The following is a 21,803-nucleotide window of genomic DNA, read 5'->3' on the forward strand; positions in this document are numbered from 1 at the left end:
TTGAGTTAGTTTATGTATTTTTGGAAGAATATACAGGGAAATCGATTTCCCAGTCGATTGGATGAGTTACAGGGACTTCCCTAATTTGACATAATCGATTTGCCAATCGATTTTATAATATGTTTTTCAAAACCATTTAAGAAATCGATTTGAAAATCGTTTGGCATTAAGTCAGGGGTTGAGCTATGTTGTCAATTGATTGCCCAATCGATTGAATTAAGCCCAGAGTTCAAATTTCACTAAAAACCCTCAGGAAATCGATTTGGAAATCGATTGGCTTAGTAGAAATTCTTATTTTGAGTTAGATAATCGATTGCTCAATTGATTTATCAATGTATTGGTCAGTTATGTATTACTTGATGGATTGAGAACTTTATTTTGATTTCATTTTTATTTGGCAAGTGTTATATGAACTATTAAACATATGGAAAACCCTTTTAAGGTGCATGCTAAGTGGAAAGGTTATTTGTGCATTTAAAAACTTAAATGTTATGTGTTAACTGTTAATTTCGGTTGGTGACCCTTTACAACTATTATGGAAATATGGGCTTTGCCCTCAGATGAGAGCCAGGACAGTCCTACCGGTTCGTACCCTGTGGATGGGAATATAGAGGGGAATGCCTGACTGGAGCTATGTTAGGAGGATCTTACGGGGCGCGTGGAGATCACTCAGGGCGTTTAGTTTGTTTTGGAGAATGATCAGATTAGGTTGACATAGAGGGAACAAACGTCTTTCTTTTGAATTGTATTTATTTTAAAATGGAAGACTGTACCTATACTAATATTGTCAGCTTGACATGTTATTTTCGATGGGTTACATGTACCACTTTTTGATGTGTAAATATTTTGGATTCATATTTTGAGAAACTTTTCCGCTGCTTGTAAATTATAATGACTCAATTATTTATCCAAAGGTATTACCTTATTTAATTATCTGATTTATTTTAATTTCTTTTGAAAAAAAAATACACCATCGCTTTGAAAATCGGGGTGTTACAGTTGGCACCGAGTTAGCGGTGGAGAGAACTCTGATATATTAATGTTGTCGTGGTGATTAAAGAAAAATGATTTTTGTTAGTTTATGCATTTCCAAGAATAGTGGTTATGATTGATGATTATGAATATATACACATGATTAACAAATTTTGAACTTGTGATTAAAGGAAAATTAGTGAATTGTGGTTTCAAGCTTATATATGTATACTTTCAATTTTTAGAAAAGTTTGAATGGTTTTAATTAAAGTTTCAAGTTTATTAAGTAAAGGTTAAAGTCTTGAGTAAGAAATTCTTTTTTTAAAAGAGTCAAAGTTTCATGAATTAAAATACAAACTTTGTTGAAAAATATATATTTTGAAAATGATGAAAATATTTCAAAGAGTTAGAACTTTGAAATTATAACAAAAATATTTATTGATATTTGTTTTGTGTGATTATGTTGTTATGAGTTATATACTTTGATTGAACTTTTTGTCTTTAAAAAAAAGATAGTGGATCAAACTTGTAGTTATTTGAGAAAAAAATGAGTTATGGTAAATTTGAGAAAAATTTGTGATTGTGTGAAAATTTTTGAGAATAATAATTTAAAACGTTTCGGAAAATTGTTAGTGAATTCATTGAAAAATTAAAGGATGTTAATTTCTAAAAATATGTTGAAAGTGTGTTGTTGTTAATAATACTATTAGTCCTTACTCATTGTAAATTCTTTTAGTAAAATATACTCTAAGGGGTTATTAGTAAGAAAGGGTTTGTAAGGTAGTTAAAGTTTCATGGATTACGTTGACTAAGTCAAACACTATTTGATTAAAGGTGTTGGCTCGAACGAGATTTTTCACTGTGTTTGATAATGGTAGGGATAATTGTTGAAAAAGCTATAACTAAGGTAATGGCACCTTCCAATGTTCCATTTTTTGACGTGACCATGGGGGATACCATTCTTTGAGCAGTACTTATTTTCAAATGTCTGCCGAGAATACCCTAGGGGTATGATCAATGTCTGATAGGTCTCGTAGCCCCGGTGTATTTTCTATTTGCATACTTTGGATTATTGTCCCAAAAACCATCTTAGGTTGTTGGTATTATATATGATGTAATTATTTATGACTCTTATCGTTTTGTGTTACGACATATTATTTTATTAAGTTGTTTTTTTTTACAAAAAAAAAAGCACTCATGCTGTTAAATATCGGAGTGTTACAGATATTAATGACAAGAAGGTTGTTACTTTTCATTTTTGTGGGAAGGACACAAAATAAGGTATTACGAGAGTAAGATTGCATCAGATGAGGATAAAGGGAGATGAAGCTATTTGTAGGAAATCATCATTTGATGTAATATAGAAACTCAGAGAGGCTCAAGAGAAAAAATGATTAGCTAATGATTCTTATATTGATGAGATTAGTATCAATGAGGAGGATGATGAAGTTGCTCAAGATATTGCAAAAATTTGGGCAAGAAAAAGATCTGCAACTGTTATTGCTAAGAAAAATGTTAAAGGCCATATGCATGTGCTTATGTTTAAAAATCTAGAGGTATCTCAGAAGATGATAAGGGAATTAACTAATCAATACATTGGTCATTTCTTCTATAGGAATTGTATTCCTTTTAATGTTGCCAAGTCTAAAAGCTTCAAGTTGATGATTGAAGCGATTTGAAATTATGGAGCACACCTATTGCCTACAAGTTACCATGAGATTAGAGTTACATTGCTAAAAAATGAACTAGAATTCACAAAGAAAATATTACAAATACTTGCAATGGAGCGAACTTAATATGGATGCTCTATCATGTCAAATGCATGGACTAATCGAAAGACTATGACATTGATCAATTTCTTGGTCAACACTTCAGGTGGGACTATGTTCATAAGGAGTATTGATGATTCTAGCTTTATGCAGACCAGATTGAAGATATTTGAAAATTTGGACACATTTGTTCAAGAAACTGGAGTGGAAAATATTGTGCAAGTTGTTACCGACAATGGTAGCAACTATGTATCGACGGGTAAGAATTTTATAAATTTCATTATCCAATTAAAATATTACTTATATGTTTTCAGCCGTATGATGTAATTCAATTTTTTTTTTGTGTTAGGAAAATATTTAGAACGATTTAGTTGCTTTATTGTTAAGCAAGTTGATAGGCTTTCCAAGCTAGGAGTATAGCTTGTGCGCCGATCACAGCGTTATATATTTGGATCGTGACAAAGTTGGTATCAAAGCTCGGTCATAGGTCCTAATAGTTGTAAACATAGAGTGGTAATAGATTCGTGTTAGTAAATTGTGTAATTGGGCACAACTTACTTGCAATGGGCTATTAGCACTTTATGAGAGTCTCATCTGTTGTCTAAATCTATGTTTAAATTCATCATTAATATCTTTCCACATTTTCTTGTCGTCTTGTTCAAGTTTTGATCAATGTTCTTTGATTAGGTGAGAATGCCACCATAAACTAGAAATCCTACTATAAAGGAAATTGCTGATGAGTCAATTGTCCAAGTCTAAGGCGCTTGTCAATGAGGTCGTGTTTCATTTCATGCTCGAGATAGGCATAGAGCTAATGTTGGTGGACGTGGCTTGGATGCCAATGTTGAGGTACCTAGGAGGAGGCGCGAAAATCCAGCTATGGAAGAGTTTGGTGCTAGTCTACAAGGATTGCAACATGTTGTGCAACAACTTGTTGGGGTTTTCGTCAGACAACAACAAGAGGGTGATCAAAGACATGAAAATCCCAATAGTCAACAAGAGGTTAGACAAGTTGAGCAACAGACGACTGCTGCAATGAGGGGGATTAAGGTTACTTTACCAGACTTCATAAAGCTTAAACCCCCTACTTTTTCTGGGTCTAGCGTGTCTGAGATCCCACATCAATTCATTGATAGTCTAGAGCGTCTTTAGAGATCATTGGGTTGTTCTGAGGTAAGAGTAGTAGAATTGGCATCATTTCAGCTAATAGGCATGGAACGTGATTGGTTTGATATAATGTCACGTGGTAGACAAGTGGGGTCACCTCCATTAGCATGGAGTGAGTTCTCTCAGTTGTTCATGGCTCAATTTCTTCCGGAGAGTGTTAGAGATGGATTAGCTCACGAGTTCGAGCGATTGGAGCAAATAGAGGGTATGACAGTTTCAGAGTATATTGCTCGTTTTACACAATTCTCTATGCACGATCTTACCTTATCACTAAGGAAATGTGTGTCAAGAGGTTCATCAAAGGATTGATGGATTACTTATTTAGATATGTGGTTGGGTTGAATTGTTCAACTTTTGCTGAGGTTTTTTAGTTTGGTACTTCAGATTGAGCAATGACAGAAGGAAAAAGGAGGTAATGGACAAGATTCATAGAAGAAAGAAAGTGTTGAAGGATCTTACAGTAACTATCCGAATCGCGGTGGTGGGTCTATGTTTGGTTATCAAGGGCAACAAAGACTCATGTCTCAAAGAGGCTGTCATAACGGGAAATCTTTTGGGACAGTGCAAAGTCGTAGATCAGATTTTGGAGCAGCATCACAATCCACTTTCCCTCTGAGATATTTAGGTGTTTCAACTACACGATGTTCTATTTGTGGTAGGTATCACTTTGGAAATTGTTCCAAGGATGGTAATGGTAAGGTGTGCTATAAATGTGGCCTAGTAGGTCACATCAGGAGGGATTGTCCTGTAGACACGACACATCCATCCTCTAGTTATGCATCAACACCAACATCTTTGGCATCTTTTCAGACTCATTATGCATATGTGCGACAAAGTGGAAATTCTTTTGTCAAAGGTTCAGGAATATCTCAACAGGGAGGTAGAGGATTTGGTGGTAGAGGTTAGATACCAAAAGGAAGAGGTCTGACTCGAGTGTTTGCTTTGACTCGTTAGGATGCTTAGACATCGAATGCAATAGTTACATGTATACTTTCTATTTTTTTGAGAGATGCTAATGTTTTGTTTGATCCTAGAGCTAATCATTCTTTTGTATCCTCGTGGTTTGCTACTCGACTTGGTAAATGTTCATCTTCTTTAGAAGAGGCTTAGTTGTAGCTACACCTGCTGGAAGAAATTTGCTTGCTAAGTTGGTGTATCGTTCTTATGATATAACTATTTAGGGCAAGGTGTTGCCCACATAACCAAATCTCAGCCTTGAGAACTACCAAGTTAATGAGAAGAGGTTGTAAAGCGTACTTAGCCTTTGTAAGGGATACACAAGTGGTTGAGGAGAAATTGCAAAAAATTCTAATAACATGTGAATTTCTAGATGCTTTTCCTGAAGAACTTCATGGGTTGCCACCTTATAGGAGATTGAGTTCTCCGTAGATTTAGTTCCTAACACTCATTATATATATATATACCTCCTTATCATATGGCCTCACCAAAACTTAAGGAGTTAAGGGAGCAACTTCAAGATCTTCTTGATAAGTGTTTTATTCGCCCAAGTTCTTATCCTTGGGGGGCACCAATATTATTTGTAAACAAGAAAGATGGATCTATGCGGTTGTGTGTAGACTATAGGCAATTGAATAAAGTAACTGTAAAGAATAAATACCCTTTGCCACACATTGATGAGTTGTTTGACCAACTTCAAGGAGCTCAATGTTTTTCTAAGATTGATTTGCAGTCGGGGTATCACCAGTTAAAGATTAAGAGGGATGATATAACGAAGACAACTTTCCGTATGCGTTATGGACATTATAATTTCTGGTTATGTCATTTGGGCTTACTATTGCCCCAACAAATTTTATGGATTTGATGAATTGCATTTTTAAACCATTCTTGGATCAATTTGTGATTGTGTTCACTAATAATATCCTTGTTTATTCTAAGAGTAAATAAGAACACGAGCGACAATTGAGGTTGGTTTTGCAAACCTTAAGAGATAAACAATTATATGCCAAATTCTCTAAATGTCAGTTTTGGCTGGATAGTGTGGCATTTTTAGGTCATGTTGTGTCTAAGAATGGAATAAGTGTTGATCCAAGTAAGGTGGAAACAGTGCATAATTGGCCCATACCTACCACATTAAAGGAGATTCAAAGTTTTCTTGGATATTATCGACGTTTTGTGAAGGATTTTTCTAAAATTGCATATTCGTTAACTAGGTTGAAGGAGTACTTGATGCCAACACCTATTTTGACATTACCCCTAGGTGGTGAAGGTTATTTAGTTTATTGTGATGCTTAGAGTTGGTCTCGGTTGTGTACTTATGGAATAAGGTAAGGTTATTGCCTATGCATCTAGACAACTCAAGAGGCATGAGGTGAACTATCCCACACATGATTTAGAAATGTCTGAAGTGATTTTCACCCTTAATATTTGGAGACACTATCTATATGGTGAAATTTACGAGATTTATACCGACCATAAAAGTCTTAAGTATATCTTTCTACAACGAGATTTAAATTTATGACAAAGAAGATGGGTGGAACTCTTGAAAGATTATGATTGCACTATTTTATACCACCCAGGAAAGGCAAATGTTGTTGCAGATGCTTTGCGTAGGAATTCCATGGGTAGTCTCGCTCATATAGCAGAAGTAAAGAGGTCAATTGTTAAAGAATTTCAAGAAATTGTTTAAAGTGGAATTCAATTTGAACTTGATCATTTGAGGTTATTTTTAGCCCATGTACAAATTAGTCCAGTCATAGTTGATGATATCAAGGAAGCTCAAAGTCAAGACTCACAGTTGGTGAATATGGTAAATAATGTTCAGAATGGTAAAATTTTAGACTTTTCAGTTGATTTTGATGGTGTTATGAGGTTGAGGTCTCGATTATGTGTTCCAAATATTGGTGGCTTAAGGAGGAAAATTTTAGATGAGGCTCATCATTCTTATTATACTATTCACCCAAGTATCAAGACTTGGCAGACTTTTTCTATAAGTTGTTAGTGTGTCAACAAGTAAAGACTGAACATCAAAAACCTGCAGGATTACTTCAACCAGTTGAAATACCTGAATGGAAGTGGGAAGACATCGCTATGGATTACTTCAACAGAATTACCAAGAACCCAAAAGGGTTATAACTCGGTGTGGGTGATTATAGGTCGATTGACGAAATATGTACACTTATTGCCTTTGAAGACTTCTTATACTGCATCTCAATATGCTAAACTTTATTTAGATGAAATTATCTCTTTGCATGGTGTACCGATGTCTATTATTTTTGACCATGGGGCCTAATTTACTGCTCATTTTGGAAGTCGTTCCAAACATCATTAGGAACTCGTTTGAAGCTTAGCACGACTTTTCATCCTCAAATAGATGGTTAGTACGAAAGGACTATACAAATCTTAGAGGATATGCTTCGTGCTTGTGTTTTGGATCTTGGAGATAGTTGGGATCAACATTTGTCCTTGATGAAATTTGCATACAATAATAGTTATCAATCCAATATTCAGATGACTCCGTTTGAGGCTTTGTACGGAAGACGATGTAGGTCTCTGATAGGATGGTTTGAAGTTGGAAAAGCTAAACTAGTCAGTCCAAAGTTGTTTCAAGATGCCATTGAAAAGGTTAAATTGATTCGAGATCGCTTAGTGACAACTCAAAGTAGACAAAAATCTTATTATCATAAGAGACTTTGTCCCTTAGAGTTTTCAGTGGGAGAACATGTATTCCTACGTGTTTCACTAGTGAAAGGAGTTTTGCGTTTTTGTAAAAAGGGAAAACTAAGTCCAAGGTTCATTGGACCATTTGAAATTTTAGAAAGGGTTGGATCGGTAGCGTATCGCTTGGCACTTCCACTGGATCTCTCGGGAGTTCATCCGGTCTTTCATATTTCGATGCTTCGCAAGTATCTTCAAGAATCTTCTCATGTGGTTAATCATGAAGATGTTCAGTTAAATGAAAGTCTATCATACGTTGAGAATCCAGTAGCTATATTAGATCGTCAATTAAGACGATTACGCTAAAAAAATATCGTTTCAATAAAAGTTCTTTGGCGTGGTCCTACCGTGAAGAAACTACTTGGGATCTTGAAGAAGTCATTCGTGCAAAGTACCCACGCTTATTTTGAAACTCAAGGTCAGTAGACCTTCTAATTCTTTAAGAGGTTTATCCAAAAGGCTCGCGATATAACTAGGAAGACATTTCAAATACCATACATGAGTTACTGGACATGCTAGTTTTATATACCCCATTTGATATCTACGTATCCGAGAATCAACAAATTCTACTCCGCATTGTTCACAAAATTTTGGTTGGCCTTTTTGATCTCCGATTACTCGATAATTTCCCAAGTACAAATCCCACTTTTGATAGGTCCACAAGTTCTTTCACAAAATAATCCATCTTCTCCATTAGGTAGCATTTTTTTTCCCAAGCACTTATTTGTCCTCCTCCTCCTCCTTCTTCTTCTTCTTCTTAAACAATATATTTGACTTCAAAAAGTATGAAAGAAGATTTACGTTTTCGAAGAAAATCTAAAATAAGATTTGATTCAAATTTATAATTGAAGAAAATCTAAAATAAAGATTTAATTCAAATTTATAATTTAAGAAAATCCAAAATAAGATTTGGTTCAAATTTATAATTGAAGAAAATCTAAAATAAAGAATTAATTCAAATTTATAATTGAAGAAAATCTAAAATAAGATTTGATTCATATTTATAATTGAAGAAAATCTTTGACCAAGTTGAAAAGAATATATGGTCAAGATTTGAAGAATATTTGATCAGCATTTGATGCAGATTTGAAGAAAATTTTATTTGAAGAATTTACAAATTTAATCTACACAAAATAGAAACAGAATCAATATAAAAAATTTACAAACTCAATCTACACATTATAGGAACATAATCAATCTGAAGAATTTACAAACTCAATCTGAACAAGATACAATTCAAAATTAAACAAGGACTAAATTGAATCCCAACTTTTCAATCTACATAGACACTTAAGGGTGAAAAAGAAAAGAATTGAAAAACATAAAAGAGTAGAGAACTCAAGCTCAAATTTCTCAATTCATCTTAGAGTTCAGAGAGAGAAACACTTGTTTAGGTTAGAAATATTTTCTAGGTGTTCTTTTCTTAGAGTATCAGAGTTATTATTATTATCAGCTTTGTTAGAAGCAACTACTCAAGTTCCAATCTTTTGTATCCAACCCGATAATGGTTTAGTTCCTTCTTCATTATGGGTTTGTCAGGTTGTTAGGAGAAGATTTGGCTTGTAGGGTCAAGGTGGTTAGTTCCTCAAAAGTTTGGGGTTATCAAGCTATATGGGAATACTGACTTGGAGGGTCGGGTGCTTTGTAATTCAAGGTATTTAGATGAGTGGATTAAAGTCTTCTGAATCAAGGGACTGGATGTAGCCATGTAAGTGGTGAACCAGGATAAATATATGTGTCAAATTAATTATGCTTTCATTATTTACTGCTTCTGAATCCGATTGCTTCTTATCTGAGTAATTCATAAAAACCAACCAACCTTCATCAAATTAGGAAAAAGTTGTCAACTTCATCAAACATAATTCAACATGTCTCGATCTAGTGAATAAACAGATGAAGAAATCCAGGTATTTTCTGAATTTACTCGATCTAATTTAATTACTGCTATAAAGGATTTTTTAAATATTAATCACAAATTGTCTTTAAAATTGAAAACACTTAGGAAAGAATATACAAATCAAATTGAAAAAGTTAATGTTTTAAAGAATCAAATACTGAATTTAAAACATAAAATACAAATCTGAAAACTAAACTTAAAATAGGGAATGCAAATCTGAAAACTGATATTGAAGTAACAATGTCAATTATAAGGAATGAGGGTTTGAATTATAATTGCCTTTTTTTTTAAAATTCCTATAAAATTGAAACTTTTTACTCAAGATTGATCTTGGTTATAAACGAAGAACGTTCTTGGTTAGTGGAAAAACAACAATATCAATTTATCAATATAAAAACTGAATGTAAGACAAATAATAAATAGAGATAGGGATAGAGAGAGCACACAAGCATATATCGTGGTTCACCCAACACAGGTTACGTCGAGTCCTCACAAATGTGAGATTTTCCACTAAGTGCTTCAAAGCAAAAACTTTCTTGGTTTCCACACTGTTTCCACATATCAATCTTGATCTATTACAAGGTTCTACCTTTCTACCTAGAAAGGATTTCCACAAGTTACCTTACACTATATCAGAAAGGATTTTACAAGTTACTGTTTAAATCATAAAAGCATTTCTACTTCTGAAGCTATGTTTAATAATATAGCCTTGAGTTACAAAGTAATGATTTTGAGAATGTTAGAATCTAGGTATTGCTCAACTCTTGTTTGAGAAATAGATTCTATATATTAGAACTCAGTAATAACTGATTCTAATATCACACTAAGAAATGAAACTCCAACTTAGAATGATTTGAAAAGCTCAAGTATGATTTGAATGAGTGATATTCTGCTTGGCACTTTGAGTTCTAATTTGTTCTTCATCATGAAGCTTTATTTATAGGCTTCCAGAGAGCTTATGACATCTCATTTAACAGTTGGTAGTAGGCCAACTTTCTTGAGTAAGTGAATGGTTAAGATTAGCCATAAAGCAGGATGGTTCTTGCTGAAACCATGATTGTTCTTGAGAACTAAGAACGTTCTTAGAATTGGTTTGAGATGAGCTGGCTTGTATTTGTGATCTTGTCAGTTGTCTGAAATGATTACAAGCTTTATGTCACGAGTGCAAGTCTATTTGAAGGTACAACAACAGTGTTCTTTACATCCTGTCATTTGTACTTGCATTTGCTTGACTTGGAGAATCATCTTGCTTTATGCTTTTTATGAAGCAAGTTGTTGAGTCTTTGAATTATGGAATAATTCTTGCTTAGATTGATCCTTATATATTACTGATGAATATATAGAATGGATAACACTTCCTGGATCTAATCTTTTACATAAAAATATGATCATTCTTGTTTATGGCAGATGTGGAGAACGTTCTTCGTTTTCCAGAAATCTGTCAAGAACGTTCTTCGTTTTACTGATTTTGCTTTCTTGATTTTAATATGATTTTCTTTGTAATGATTGATACCTATCTTGTTTTGACACACTTAAATACACATGTTAATTTTGATTTTAATAATAATTCAGAGAGCTTTTTAGTAACAAACTCCCCCTCAATATGTGCTAATCATTTGAACCAAATAATAATATTTCATCGATACTTTGGTGAGGATGGGATGGTGCGGATTTGTTTCACATGGGAGATGTTTTTGGATGAGAATTTGGAGATCTTAATGATTGAAATTTCAGTCAACAAGGGAATATGAAAATGCCTAAATTTTTTGGAGAAAACCATACCATATGGAACAATATTTCTCTTATAATCCTTGTGAGCTAGATGAATCATATGTTGGATTATTAGGTAAGGCAGATTTAACTTCTTGCAATGAAGAAGATGATAAATGACTAGTTCATCATTATCAGAGATAAATTCGTGGCTGCCACAATGAGATAGGATGGAGTGTTGACTTATACTGTTGGCTGCCAAAATTCTTTATACTATGGAGTGTTGACTTGAAACACTTCTTCTTTGGTGGTGTTCAAGGCTGTGTACCAATATTTTCCAAAAACTGTTGGGCCTTCATATGGTAGTATAAAGAATTTCAGCCATAATTAAGGGTATCTCAATACCTTTTAATGTTGAGACAATGAGGGATTTATCTGCAAATGCTTCAGCTTTGCAAGAAAATACTTGAATGACCTCAAGGTAATAATAGTCAAATTTATTAAGGAAATCAGTCCATCCTACTGCATCAGTATGATGTTGAATGGAGATTCCATCAACTTGTAGGTTTTCAAAACTAAAATCCCGACCAATGGCAATAAGTCGTTGAGACAATTTTTCAGCATACAGTGTTTTAAATTTTGAAGAAATCAAAGGTGGAATAAGGATTTTGCAAGAAGAAGGTTTGGTGAAGGGTTTTATGGTTGTTGTTTTGGAGGTTTTTGTTGGTTTTGGATTATGATTTTTGACTAGAGAACGTTCTTGAGTTTTGAATGGAGAACTTTCTTGAGTTTTGAGTGGAGAACATTCTTGAGTTGGGAGTTTGGACGAAGAACGTTCTTGAGTTGAACTTTTCTTTGTAAATTTTTTAGGATTTTTTAATTTTTTAGAGGATAAAAACTGAGAGAGTGTTAAAGATGAGGGGGATTTTGGAATCGTCGGTTAAGTTTTAGAGGAGGTGATTTTGGATTAAAGCACTTTTGAAGGTGATTTGGAGGATTTTGAAGTTGTTGGGGGCTGAGATTTTTTGGATTTTGAAATTTCGGCGAATTTTGGTTTGGAAGATTGGGATGTAGAAACAATTTGTGATTTAGGATTTTATGGTGGTGGTGAGGGTTCAGAATCATCATAAAAAATGGTATAGATTGTGGTGTCTATATTTTTTGTTTTTGAAATACCAATACCTGCCAGAACACACATTGATCTTCGTTTGGAAGATAAAGTGCTGGAACTAGGGTTGAGGGTTTTTCGAAGATGGGGTGGGGCTTGACTGATTGAAGGAAGATGGCATTGATACAATGGAGGAAGAATGGTTGCGAGAGGGTCTAGTGTGATCAGAGGGGAACTAGACTCCGATGACGATGACATGTAATCAGAGAATGTTTTCTCTGAAGATGAATGTGGGGGTGTTGGTCTTGGTGGAGGTGACGGTGAACGATCTGGAGATGGTGAAAGAGATGATGATGGTATTGGTGAGCTAGGGGTTTTGCATGCTGATGTTTTGGTGCGAGCCATTTAAGAAAAATGAGGGTTACTGATGAAGGGGACAAAAAGATGAATATTTTCAGAAAAAAGGTTGAAGTTGTTGGTTAGTGGAAAAGGATGAATGTTCTTGTGTGTTTTTGCAGTTTGTTTAAAAGTGGAGAGAGTGTCACGTGTGTGATTGGATGGATTGGTCAATTGAGTGTTGGGAAGGAGGAAAGTAAAAAGATATGACAGTTGGGGCATGGGTAACCGTTATCTTTTGAAAAGTAGCAGACGTTTCAGTTTAAAAACTGATTTTGAAGGTTTCTCATGATGAAAAGCGAAGATCGATCTTGAGCAAACAAGCTCAAAAAGGGAGAACGTTCTCTGTTATGACCAGAATGTTCTGGTTTCAACTTTAACGATCTTGAGCAGGATTTTTGATGATTTTTAATCGTTCTTTGATGGAATTGAAGCTTTCTTCAACAAGAGGTTTTATAAAAATGTCAGCTAATTGATTCTTTGTATGAATAAAGATTAATTCAATATCTTTTTTGTTCACATGATCCCTAGTTAAATGATGTTTTATTTCAATATGTTTGGAACTTGAATGCTGAATAGGATTCTTAGATAAATTAGTCGCACTAGTATTATCACAATATATTGGAACGTCAGAATATCTTACTGAAAAATCTTCAAGTTGATTTTTGATCCATAAGACTTAGGAGCAACAATTTGCTGCTGAAATGTATTCAGCTTCAGTGGTGGATATGACAATCATGTTTTTCTTTCTACATGACCAGCTTATCAATGTTTCTTCTAAGAACTGACATTCACCACTAGTGTTTTTTCTTTCGATCTTATCACCAACATAATCGGCTACAAAATCAAAATGAGAACTTTTGCTATACCAAAGGCCAAGATCAGTAGTACCAACAAGATAACGAAAAATTCTTTTCACAGTAGTTAGGTGAGATTCTTTTGGTGAAAATTGAAACCTAGCACATGATCCTACTTCGAAAATAATGTTAAGTCTACTTGCAATTAAATAATGTAATGAGCCAATCATACTCCTATGTTCTTTTTCAGAAAGTTATTGTCCATTTTCATCTTTATCTAATGAGGATGATGGATGCATGGGAGAGTGGTCATAATCTTGGCTTCACTCATTTTGTATTTAGTTAAAAGATCTTTGATATATTTTTCTTGACAAATGAAAATTCCATTTTTATGTTGCTTTATTTGTAAACCAAGAAAATGTCTCAATTCTCCCATCATACTCATTTCAAATTCACTTTGCATGAGTTTTGAAAAATCCTCACACATTTTTTCATTCGTTGATACAAAAATTATATCATCAACATACACTTGAACAATGAGAAGATCATTTTTATGTATTTTCTTAAAAAGTGTTGTGTCAATATTTCTACAGGAAAATCCATTTTTGATAAAAAAATGAACTTAATCTTTCATACCGAGCTCTAGAAGCTTGCTTTAAACCATACAAGGATTTGGTTAGTTTAAAAACATGATTTGGTTTCTTTTGATCTTCAAAACTGGGAGGTTGACGAACATGAACTTGTTCATTTAAAAAACCATTTAAGAATGCACTTTTAACATCCATTTGAAAAAGTTTGATATGTTTATAAGATACATATGCAAGAAGAATTCGTGTGGCTTCTAACCTTGCAACTGGAGAAAAAGTTTCATCATAGTCTATTCCCTCTTGTTGATTATAACCTTGAGCAACTAACCTTGCTTTGTTTCTTACAATCTTTACTTCTTCATCTAGCTTATTTCTGAAAACCCATCTTGTTCCAATAATTGTTTGATCTAGTGGATCTGGAACAAGGGTCCAAACTTCATTTTTCTCAAATTGAAGAAGTTCTTCTTTCATTGCATCAATCAAAGATTGATCAATCATAGCCTCTTTGATGGATTTGGATTGCATTTGGGATATTATTGCCATGTTTCCGTTTTCATCATTTTTAAATGATATTCTTGTTCTAATGCCATCAGCTGTATCTCCAATGATTTGGTTATGAGGATGATCACCTATTAGTTTCCAACTTCTAGGATGAGTTTGAAACAGAGATTGTTTATCAATCTCGTTTTCTTCGGGAACAATCTGATGTGTTTGCCAAGATTTTTCTTCCTCCTCATCGTCTTTCTTTTTTAAATCGAGATCATCAAACTCATCAAATAATATGTGCATACTTATTTCAATCATTTTGGTTTTTAAATTAAAGATACAATATCCCTTAGATTTTGTTGAATATCCTAAAAATATAGCTCTGGCTGACATAATTTCCCAAGTTATCTTAGTTGTTTAAGATACAATTTCACAAGTTATCTTTGTTTTTTAAGATGTAGCAATAACAACCAAAGATGTGAAAATATGAAATGTTTGGTTTCCTATTTTTCCAGATCTCATAGGGTGTTTTGTTTATGATTTTTCTAATTGAAACACGATTCAAAATATAGCAAGAAGTGTTTATAGCTTCAGCCTAGAAAAACTTTTCAACATTCGATTCTTCCAAGATCGTTCTTGCCATCTCTTGCAAAGTTCTATTTTTCCTTTCAACAACTTCATTTGTTGAGGAGTTCTTGCACAAGATAGATTATGAGAGGTACCAAGTTCATCAAAAAATGTTTTGAAAGATACATTAGTGAATTACCTCCATGATCAATTTTCACAATGATTATATTGGATTCCTTTTCATTTTGAACCTTTTTAAAAAAGTTTTTGAAAGCATCAAATGCATTATCCTTTTGTTTTAAAAATAGTACCCATGTGTATCTAGAAAAATCATCAATGATAAAGAATCCATATTTCATACCTCCTAGACTAGTAATTTTGATGGGACCAAAAAGATCAATGTGAAGAAGTTCAAGAGGTTTTTTGGTTGATATAAATTCTTTTGATTGAAAGCTACTCTTAATTTTTTTTCCCTTTGCATAAGCTTCACATATTTTATCTTTTTCAAAGTTAATTTTAGGAAGTCCTCTAACAAGATCAAATTTTGATAAATTTGAAATTGTTTTCATATTTACATATTCAATTATATTATGCAATATCCATTTGTCTTTATTTATGCACATGAGGCAGGATTCAAATTGGTAGTTCTTCAATGTATAAAATATAAAGGTTTTTCTTTCTGGATGCAGAAAATATAATTTCACCAGAATTTGCCATTCTCACTTCACATATGTTTGGTTTGAAAATAAATTCAAAACCATTATCACAGAGTTGACTAATGCTAAAAAGGTTATGTTTCTAACCTTCCACATGTTGAACATCATTGATTTTGGCATAATTTATTTTACCTAAAGCTCCTTTGCCTTTGATTTTGCTTGATCATTGTTGCCAAATGTTACAAATCCTCCACCCTTTTTGATGAATGACATGAAGCAATTCTTATCACCCATCATATGTCTAGAACAACCACTGTCCAAGAACCATTGCATTTTCTTGATATCTTGAAAACCATCCTGCATGAGTTGTTCCATTAACTTTAGGTACCCACTTAGTTTTAGGTCCTTGAGTGTTAGTTTTAAAATCCGATTCCTTTTTAATGTTACATGTTATCTTAGAGTGGCCATTCTTGGACCAGGAGGAATATCTAGTAGTTTGTTTTGAAAAAGGTTTAGTTAGTTGAGTTGCAACTGGTTTTGGTAAAGCTCCAGAACGTTCTTCTTTTGTTACATTTACTGGAGAACGTTCTCCTTTTTCCAGTTTGTGAGAAAATTTTGCTTTTGTTCCAAAATGTTTTTCTTTTTTGAAGATCTTTTTGTTGATTTTTTCATTTTTTTTAAAAAATAATAATATGCAAATTCCAAATGTCCAATTTTGTTGCAATATGAACATTTAATTTTGCATTTTTCTTCTTTCCTTTGAGGAACAAATTTTTTTTCATACATTTTAGTTTTTTGAGTTTTATCAAAACCAATATGAGCTTTATCAAATATTCCAACTTGACATGATTCTTTGAAAGATTTCAATAGCTTTATTAAAATTTGACAAGTCATGTTTAAGAATTTCAACTTCAATTTTAAGAAGATCATTCTTGACTTTTTGAACTTTTAGTTTCAAACTTTTTAGGATTTCCATAGATTACCTTACACTATTTCAGAAAGGATTTTACAAACTACCTTTTAAATCACAAAAGGATTTCTACTGCTCAAGCCATGTTTAACAATATAGCCTTGAGTTACAAAGTAATGATTTTGAGAATGTTAAAATCTGAGTATTGCTCAACTCTTGTTTGAGAAATAGATTCTATATATTAGAACTTAGTAATTACTGATTCTAATATCACACTAAGAAATGGAACTGCAACTTAAAATTATTTGAGAAGCTCGAGTATGATTTGAATGAGTGATGTTTAGCTTGGCACTTTGAGTTCGGATTTGTTCTTCACCATGAAGCTTTATTTATAGGCATCAAGATAGTTTTTGACAGCTCATTTAACCATTGGTAGTAGGCCATCTGTCATGAGTAAGTGAATGAATAAGATCAGCAATAAAGCATGATTGTTCTTGCTGAAACCAGGAATGTTCTTGAGAACCAATAACGTTCTTCGAATTAGTTTGAGATGAGCTGACTTGTATTTGTGATCTTGTCAGTTGTCTGAAATGATTACAAGATTTAAGTCACGTGTGCAGGTCTACTTGAAGGTGCATTAACAATGTTCTTTACAGCCTCTCATTTGTACTTGCATTTGCTTGACCTGGAGAATGATTTTGCTTTATGCTTTTTATGAAACACGTTGTTGTGTCATTGAATTCTGGAATAATTCTTGCTTAAATTGATCCTTATATATTACTCATAAAGATATGGAATTGATAGCACTTCCTAGATCTAATCTTTTACATAAAAATTTGACCATTCTTGTTTATGGCAAATGTGGAGAACGTTCTTCGTTTTCCAGAAATATTTCAAGAACGTTCTTCGTTTTACTGACTTTCCTTTCTTGGTTTTAATATGATTTTCTTTGTAATGTTTGGTACCTATCTTGTTTTAACACTTAAATACACATGTTAAATACCAAAACAGTTAGAATCATAATTAGAAGTCTTAATTAACTTTTTGTCTAATTATCATCAAAATATTAATTTGGGGTTTTGTCTCAACAAATATTACTAAAATTAAGACAGATAATGCAACTCTGAAAAATGATATTATTGAACTTAAAACAGAAAATGCAAATCTGAAAACTAATATTGTTAATTTTAAGGCTGAAAATCTAACTCTGAAAAGTAATTATAGTTCAACATCAAATGAAAATACCACATGTAACTCTGATAAGCATGAAGAAGTATTTCAAGATTTTATTGATAATGGTATGGAAAGAAGCAAATATGCATCTATGATTTATGGGGTTAGTAGGAATGGTAAAAGAGGAATATGATTTCAAGAAAAAGTAATTGAATCGAAGTTTATTCCCTCTGATGATTTATGTACTATTTGCTATAAGAAAAGTCACACTAAAATATCTTGTCCTATGCTAACCACATGGAAAGACAAGAAATCTTTATGATCTAACAAACCAGGACCCAACCAGATTTGGGTACCAAAGGATAAAATTATTTATGTTGCAAATGTTCTAAGCAACCAAATTGAAACACCAATCATGGTGCCTGGTCAATGGATGCTTGCAATATATGAAGGCAAAAAGGTTTATGTTCCATGCCCTACCAAACAGAAGCAAACTGACTTTGGTGGAAGACGGACTGGTCAACACAATACTTATAAAAACCAGAACCATATGATGAATAAGAAACATCAGTTCCAAAATTACCAGAGGAACCCGATACATCAGCAGAAAAAAAAGTTTCAGATGAACAATTATAATCAAGAGACTTCGTTGAATACTCCAATCAAATTCATCAAGACTACAAACCTGAATGGGAATTCAAATCCCTTCATCCAGACTCCCTATTCAAATAATATGCAAAATCTGAAAACCAGAAAAGAAGAACTAAGAGCGTTTTTAGAGTGAAACTAAAACTGTTAACATATAGGTTCTCAAAAATTTAGAGGAACAAGGAGATCCACTTAATCTGAATACTTCAGCAGAAGTAGCATACAAGTTTGGTTTTCAGAAATAAGTTGAAACCACAACAAGAATCACTAATATTTTGGCGGTATTAATTTCATTCTTCAATTATCTGACTTATACTATGTTATATGAGAAATAGGTTGACCTTAAAAAATCAAAGCAAGTTGAGGATACTATAGGTTTACCGAAACCAGAGGAAGTAGATGTAGACAAATCTTTAGCGGATCAATTTGATCAAGTTAGAATCAGTCAAGATAACTCAGATAGAAGATCTGGATGGAAGTACAAGACATCTCATCTCATTGGAAGTTCAAGTGATCCTTTGAGGATGATATCATATCATAATTATAAGATACCACTTTATTTGGCTCACCCTCGTCAATTGAGCCGGCCACTGTTGATGAAGTATTGGCAGATGGTGGACAAATTCTTGCAATGTAAGAAAAGTTAAATGAATTTAAGAGAAATGATGTTCTGGATCTAGTACCTAGATCAAAGAAGAACATTATTGGAACCAATTGGGTTTTTAGAAACAAGCTAAATGAAAAAGGTGAAATGGTCATAAACAAGGCAACACTTGTTGCACAAGGATACAATCAACAATAGGGCATTGATTACACTGAGACGTTTGCTCTAATGGCCAGGTTAGAAGCTATTCATATCCTACTTTTTTTTGCTGCAAATAATAATATTACATTATTTCAAATGGATGTTAAAAGTGAATTTCTAAATAGTTATATAGGTGAAGAAGTCTATGTTAAACAACCCTCAGGTTTTGAAAATTCTGAATTTCCAAATCATGTTTTTAAACTTAGGATATCTTTGCATTGTCTAAAAAAGGCACCTATACTATAGCGTGGTATGATAGACTTAGTTACTTCTTGCTTGAAAATAACTTTGAAAGAGGACAAGTAGATAGTACATTTTTTAGAAAATCAATAGGAGATAACATTCTTATTATCAAATTTATGTTGATGACATTATTTTTGGATCTAATAATGACACTCTTTGTCAAGAGTTTTCTAAATTGATGCGGCTTGAATTTCAAATGAGTATAATGGGAGAACTTGTGTTCTTCTTAGGGATACAAATTCAGCAAAGTCAAAAAGGTATATACATCCATCAAACTAAATATACAAAAGAGCTTCTTTGGAAGTTTAAGACGAGTGACTGCAAACCTATGGCTACACCAATGCACCCTACTTGTTCACTTGAAAAAGATGATTCAGATGAAAAAGTTGACAAAAAAAAAAAACCTATAGGGGAATGATAGGATCTCTATTTTACCTTACCGCTTTTCGACCTGACATTATATTTAATGTATGTGTATGTGTAAGATTTCAAGCTGATCATATAGAATCACATTTAACTGCAGTTAAGAGAACCCTTAGATACCTAAAATACACTACCAACCTTACCTTATTATAGACAAAATCTCCTAAGTACAAACTTAGTGGATACTGTGATTCTGGTTATGTTGGAGAGGAAGAACACTAGTGGCAATGAACCTGGACATATCAAGTTAGAAAGTTCAAATATGGAGAAAGGGAAACACCATAGGAAAGATTCCAAACCCAAGAAGAAAAGTTTGATGGCTACATGGGATGATTCCGATGAATCCTCTGACAATGAACTAGTAGATTTGGCTATGATGGTTCTTACCAACTCTGCCTCTGGATCCAACACAGATTCTAACTCTGGAAGTAAACCAACAGATGAAGAAATTGAGGTATTTTCTAACTTTACTCGATCTGATTTAGTTACTGCTATAAATGTTTTTTTAAATATGAATCACAAATTGTCTTTAAAACTGAAAACACTTAGGAAAGAAAATACAAATCTAACTGAAAAAGTTAATGTTTTAAAGAAACAAAGTGCTGAATTTAAAACAGAAAATGTAACTCTTAAAACTAATATTACTGAACTTAAGACAGATAATGCAACTCTGAAAATTGATATTACTGAACTTAAAACAGAAAATGCAAATACAAAAACTGATATTGATGAACTTAAGGCTGAAAATCTATCTCTAAAAAGTAATTATAGTTCAACATAAATTTAAAATACCACATGTAACTCTGATACGCATGATAAGCAAGAAGAAGTATTTAGTAGAAATGGTAAAAGAGGTATAGGATTTGAATAAGTTGTAATTGAACCTAAACATATTCCCTCTGATATCTTATGTACTGTTTGTTGTAAGAAAGGTCACTCCAAATTATCTTGTCCCGTGTTAAATACAAGAAAAGACAAGAAACCTTTCAAGACTAACAAACCAGGACCCAACCAAATTTGGGTGCCTAAGAACAAAATTATCCTTGTTGCATATGTCCTCAACAATCAAGTTAAAACAACAATCAAGGTACTTGGACAGTGGATGCTCGCGACATATGACAGGAGAAAAGTCTATGTTCCAAGAACTAACTTTAAGCAAAGGAGGCACAATGACCTTTGGAGAAAACAAAAAGGCCAAATCATTGGTCAAGGTATTGTTGGTAATGGTACTTCCCCTTATATTAAAGATTTCTTGTTTGTTAAAGGTATTAAGTATAATTTATTAAGTATTAGTCAGTTAAGTAATAATAATTATGATATTATATTCAGTTAAAAATCATGTAAGGCAATTAGTTAGAAGGATGAATCAGTACTCTTTACAGGTAAAAGGCAAAACAAAATTTATAAGATAAATTTGTTTAGTCTAGAGAAACAAGAGGTTAAGTGTTCTATGTCAGTAAAATGAAGAGAAACTAATTTGGCACAAAATTAGGCAATGCAAACCTTAGATTAATTTCAAAACTAAATTAACTTCAATTAGTTAGAGGTCTACCTAACCTTAGTTACAAAACTAAAATTATGTGTGAAGCTTGTCAAAAGGAAAAACAAACAAAAAACTCCTTTATCCCTATGAACTCAATCTCTGCCATAAAACCCCTTGAGCTCTTACATATAGATCTCTTTGGGACAATGAAAACAACCTCTCTAAGTGGAAAGAAATATGGCTTTGTTGTAGTAGATGATCGCACTAGGTGGACATGGGTAAATTTTTTAAGAAGTAAGGATGAATCCCACAAAGTGTTTATCAGATTTTG

The 21,803-nt window shown here is 33.0% G+C and overlaps 2 protein-coding genes across 2 annotated transcripts; one reads left to right on the forward strand and one right to left on the reverse strand.

The window, feature by feature from the left end:
• The first annotated feature begins 5,343 nt into the window (after positions 1–5,343).
• LOC140919762 (uncharacterized) lies at positions 5,344–7,158 on the forward strand. The gene is made up of 5 exons (XM_073366395.1): positions 5,344–5,653; positions 5,920–6,135; positions 6,446–6,521; positions 6,615–6,798; positions 6,907–7,158. Exons 1-5 carry the CDS (start codon positions 5,344–5,346, stop codon positions 7,156–7,158), a joined length of 1,038 nt encoding a protein of 345 aa, XP_073222496.1.
• Positions 7,159–13,373: 6,215 nt separating this feature from the next.
• Positions 13,374–14,621, reverse strand: LOC140919763 (secreted RxLR effector protein 161-like). Its single transcript, XM_073366396.1, has 2 exons — positions 14,407–14,621; positions 13,374–13,686 (listed from the first exon to the last, which is right to left on the reverse strand). The coding sequence occupies exons 1-2, from the start codon at positions 14,619–14,621 to the stop codon at positions 13,374–13,376; spliced, it is 528 nt and encodes a 175-aa protein (XP_073222497.1).
• Between the last annotated feature and the right edge of the window lie 7,182 nt (positions 14,622–21,803).

The sequence above is a fragment of the Cicer arietinum genome, chromosome 3, assembly GCF_000331145.2.
Source record: "Cicer arietinum cultivar CDC Frontier isolate Library 1 chromosome 3, Cicar.CDCFrontier_v2.0, whole genome shotgun sequence".
NCBI classification, from domain to species: domain Eukaryota; kingdom Viridiplantae; phylum Streptophyta; class Magnoliopsida; order Fabales; family Fabaceae; genus Cicer; species Cicer arietinum.

Bases quoted from the DNA above. Each gene is read 5' to 3' on its own strand.
- LOC140919762 (XM_073366395.1), top strand. From the start codon at position 5,344: ATGGCCTCACCAAAACTTAAGGAGTTAAGGGAGCAACTTCAAGATCTT. The intron at 6,522-6,614 runs GTCAATTGTTAA...TGTACAAATTAG, and splicing joins CATATAGCAGAAGTAAAGAG to TCCAGTCATAGTTGATGATA. The intron at 6,799-6,906 runs GCTCATCATTCT...AAAAACCTGCAG, and splicing joins GGAGGAAAATTTTAGATGAG to GATTACTTCAACCAGTTGAA.
- LOC140919763 (XM_073366396.1), bottom strand. From the start codon at position 14,621: ATGGCAATAATATCCCAAATGCAATCCAAATCCATCAAAGAGGCTATG. The intron at 13,687-14,406 runs GTTAGTTGCTCA...AATTGCAAGTAG, and splicing joins ATTGTAAGAAACAAAGCAAG to ACTTAACATTATTTTCGAAG.